General features: G+C 39.8%; 1 protein-coding gene across 1 annotated transcript; it reads left to right on the forward strand.

The window, feature by feature from the left end:
• The first annotated feature begins 526 nt into the window (after window positions 1-526).
• On the forward strand, window positions 527-1,774 carry LOC129279524 (uncharacterized protein K02A2.6-like). The gene has a single exon (XM_054915631.2). The coding sequence runs from the start codon at window positions 527-529 to the stop codon at window positions 1,772-1,774; it is 1,248 nt and encodes a 415-aa protein (XP_054771606.2).
• Window positions 1,775-4,265: the final 2,491 nt, after the last annotated feature.

A 4,265-nucleotide genomic window follows, 5' to 3' on the forward strand; every position in this document is an offset into this window, starting at 1 on the left:
CGTCCGACCCCAAATAGATCAGCTTGTAACTAAAACATGGCAATGCTTATTAATTTCTTTACTTCAGTTCTTTAAAGATTCATCCTTTAGCTAACAGCTAATACTAGAATTTCAGTACCTGCATCACATAAATCACAGAGATTTTGACATGAACTTTAAAAGCATAAAACCTGCTTTTGTCTGATGTACGTCCGACCCCTCACATTTTTGCCCATATTTTTTATTCTTCATATTGCAGCTTGGTCCTGTCATGGTGTAATGATAGCCTAGGTCACATATTATAATATACTGGAAAAAATAAAACACTGCTATTAAATCAAAGGAGATACAGCTCTTAAATGTGTCCGAATGTACGTCCGACCTTTATGGAATGACCCATTTGCATCCAAAAGTCTTTCCACTGCACAGTCCAACTATTCCAACATAGAGAGGGAAACCTTTAGCCCTAGTGTTTGGTATCAACCGCTTCCATTCATATCTGTTCGGGAAGGAATTCACCGTCATAACAGATCACAGACCATTGGAGATGATATGGAAGAAACCTCTTAGAAGTGCACCACCACGTCCACAGAGATTGCTTATTAAAGTCCAAGGATACCGATGTCAAGTCAAGTATAGACCAGGAAAAGACATGATTCTTTCCGATACCTTGAGCCGACTTCCTAATCCCAAGGAAGCACGCGATGTTCCGCTAGATGTCAGAGTGGAATCCATCTGCTCTGAAGCCGAAGATTCGCACCAGATTGACTTGATATACTTCGGACAACACAAAAGAACAGAGCTTCAGAGAGAAACAGCTAGTGATCCTGTTCTCAGATCACTATGGCAAATAGTCACTCAGGGATGGCCTGAGACCATCCAAGAATTGCCGACATCCCTTCGTCAATTTTGGTCTTACAGAGATGAAATCGGAGTATCACACGGAGTACTCTTCAAGGGAAGTCAAGTCATCATACCGAAGACACTAAGGAATGACATCCTTAGACAGCTTCACCTAGGACACACGGGAATCTTCAGTCTGTACGGTCCACCAGAAGAGATTGTGTCCGACAACGGTCCACAATTTGTCGGGAAACCATTCCAAGACATGTGCAAGAAGTGGAATATCAAGCACATCACTTCTTCACCGCACTATCCAAGATCCAACGGATTAGCTGAGAGAATGGTTCGTACAATCAAGAATCTGTTGACGAAGTGTTCTCAAACTAGCCAAGACAGTCAACTAGCCATGATGCACCTGAGAGCAACACCAGTTGACAATAACTTGAGATCACCAGCAGAGATGTTGTTTGGAAGACCCATCCGAACCACATTGCCAAGTCACTATCTTTCGAGAGATTCTGCTGCCACCGAGTTTCTCTTGAATAGGCAAGACAAAATGAAGGAAGTGCATGATCGACATGCAAGTTCTGATTTGCCACCACTGCATGTAGGACAGCCAGTGAGGGTTCTGCATCCAAGAGACCGCACTTGGATACCAGCCAAGGTATCCAAGGTCTGTGAAGAACCTCGATCCTACGAAGTTTCAACGCCGAACGGAGGAATCTTGAGGAGAAATAGATCTCACTTGAGGGAAGTTCCATCCACCAACCCAACCCCGAAGCGTGTGAGGTTTGATGAAGACCACTCCACAGAAACTCAACCAGAGGAAGACAACGTCCAACGAACACCAATGTCCAACTCTAACGCTACTCAATCTCAACAGACATACTCACAAACTACGAGGTCTGGACGCACTATTCGCAAACCAGAGAGATTCATGTTTGAAGATTGAACATTATGAACACTCTAAACGCTCAAACAAAGAAGAGAAAGAGAAGAAAGAAGAACAACACTGAAGACATTAGTGTAGTTTAAAGTTTATTATATTCATGTATAATCATTGCACATTATTTTTGGTATGTCAAGATAGTGTTTACGAAATTATCAAAAAGACACTATAGCCAAAACTTATTGTTTGGAAATATTGATTTCAGGATCAATCCAGTTATCCAAATTATTTTCAGTTTTTCACAAGATTGAAGTTATGTAAAATTGAAGATGCATACAGTTTATCACAAATTGATATTATTCTCATCAAACAATTTCTATATTATCTGATGTAGCATAACTAAGCCAAATTACCAAAATTTGCAGACTACCAAAAGTATTGTTTGAAAACATTGAAATTTGAAATTCTCAATCTTATCAGAAGAAGGGGGATGTTACGATATCAGTATTGATATCTAAGCACTTTATACACCTCCCGCAACATGGATACCAAGCCTGTTGATTGACCTGCCTAGCTGGCCTGTATAATAAACCTGTATATAAGTTCACTACCAAAGTCTCCACCAGAGTCCTTTGTATTGGATCACTCGCCTGGTCTTTTCTTGGGGTATTGAAGCCTTTTTGTCCAGAACTTGCTCAACTTTTGCGACAAACCTTGTTGCCATAGGGTTGTGCACATCCTCGTTTAATACGGGTTGTCACGTGACACGGCAATGTCGTTAGGCTGTTTGGCCTGTATTCAAGGCGTTCTATCCGTTATGATTTTATATTGAAGCAAATTACATCAGGGATAGGCCCCTATCAAGTCAAAATGGAAAGCAGGGATCGAGAGGGGGGGGGGGGGGGTGGAGCCAAAAATTTCCCAGTCACATGGTATGAAAATGACATTTTTTATGATTGTCCACGATCATTAGGGCAAACCCCTGTGTGGCAGTAGCGTGATGAGTAAAAAAAAATTAAAATAAAAGAAAGAAAGAGGGCTAATGTAGGCCTACATGGCGCGTGGGAATAAAATTGCTTTAGGCCTATATGTTCCAAGCGAGTGAAGCAAGCGAGAAAAAACCTTTTCGTGCAAATCTAAATTTGAGATAGATATCTTACCTTACACTTTTCCTTTTCTTTTCATTAATTCCCTTCATTTCTTTTTTATCTTGGTTGTAGAACAATCGGGGGCCATGCACTGGGCCTAACCCTTCCATCGTGTACCCCCAGTGCAATATCAGCAGGTGGGTCTCGATACCTCTGGATATTTAGCAATTAGACCTAATTATAGAAAAACATTTCGTTAAGGTTAATTGTTTTGACCCCCCCCCCAAAAAAAAAGGAAAAACACATGATTATAAACTAAGTTATACACCCCCCTTTTCTCATTTCGCTTTTTCTTTTCTTTTTTCCCTCCTTTTATTTTTTTTTGGGGGGAGTTACCTTTTCGGGGGGCACCGCCCCTAGCTACGCGCCTACCAGATAAAGAGGCGAGCGAGCAAAACTTTTGTCACTTTTATTACAAATATCAATTTTGCGATAGATTTTGACATAACATTCCGGATGATTCTCGCATGCATTTTTCTTTCCTTTTGCTTTTTTATGGCCTTTTATTTCTCTTCCCTTTCTCTCTTTCTTTCTTTCTGTCTTTCTTTTCCTTCCTTCTTTCCTTTTCTCTTATCCCGTTTTTTTCCCGGTGAAATCCACTGGGGATCAAGGGCCAGCCTGCATGCCCCCAGCGGTTTACGCCTCTGCCGTGGATGTAAGCTATATATACGCATGATCTTAATCTTCATTATGATTCAAACTAGAGGCGCATCCAAGATTTTCCAAAGTAGGGGGGGGGAGGCCCGGGGTGAATTTTCTCAAGTAAAATTTGACAACTCCCAAAAAAGGTTCTTACTAAAAAAAAAAAAAACGGTCATTTTGTCTCGCGTAAAGTTTGACAAGTTAAAAAAAAATGGTCACTCAAAATGAAAGTCATTTTGTCTGCGTAATATTCGGCAAGTCCCCCCCCCACAAAAAAAATAAAATAAGAAAAGGGAAAGTCATTTTGTCCACTTGATATTCGGCAACCCCCCCCCCCAAAAAAAAAAGGTTTTAACTATAGTAATGATCAAAGGTAATTTTGTCTCACGTAAAATTTGACAAATGAAAAAAAAGATTGTCACTAAAAAAATGAAGGTAATTTTGTCCCACGTAAAATTTGGCAAGCCCCCCTCCCCCGAAAAAAAAATATGATCAAAGGTCATTTTGTCTCTTGTAAAATTTGACAAATAAAAAAAAAGGTTGTCACTAAAAAATGAATTTCATTTTGTCCCGCGTAAAATTTGGCAAGCCCCCCCCCCAAAAAAAAAAAATTAATAAAAAAAGGTTCTAACTATAATAAGGATCGAAGGTCATTTTTTCTCGCATAAAATTTGGCAAATAAAAAAAAAGGATGTCACTGAAAAATAATAATAATAATAACAAATAGAGGTATATTTACCCAGGGTAACCACTTCAGTTCCGAA

This window comes from Lytechinus pictus, chromosome 5 (assembly GCF_037042905.1).
Source record: "Lytechinus pictus isolate F3 Inbred chromosome 5, Lp3.0, whole genome shotgun sequence".
Lineage (NCBI taxonomy): Eukaryota > Metazoa > Echinodermata > Echinoidea > Temnopleuroida > Toxopneustidae > Lytechinus > Lytechinus pictus.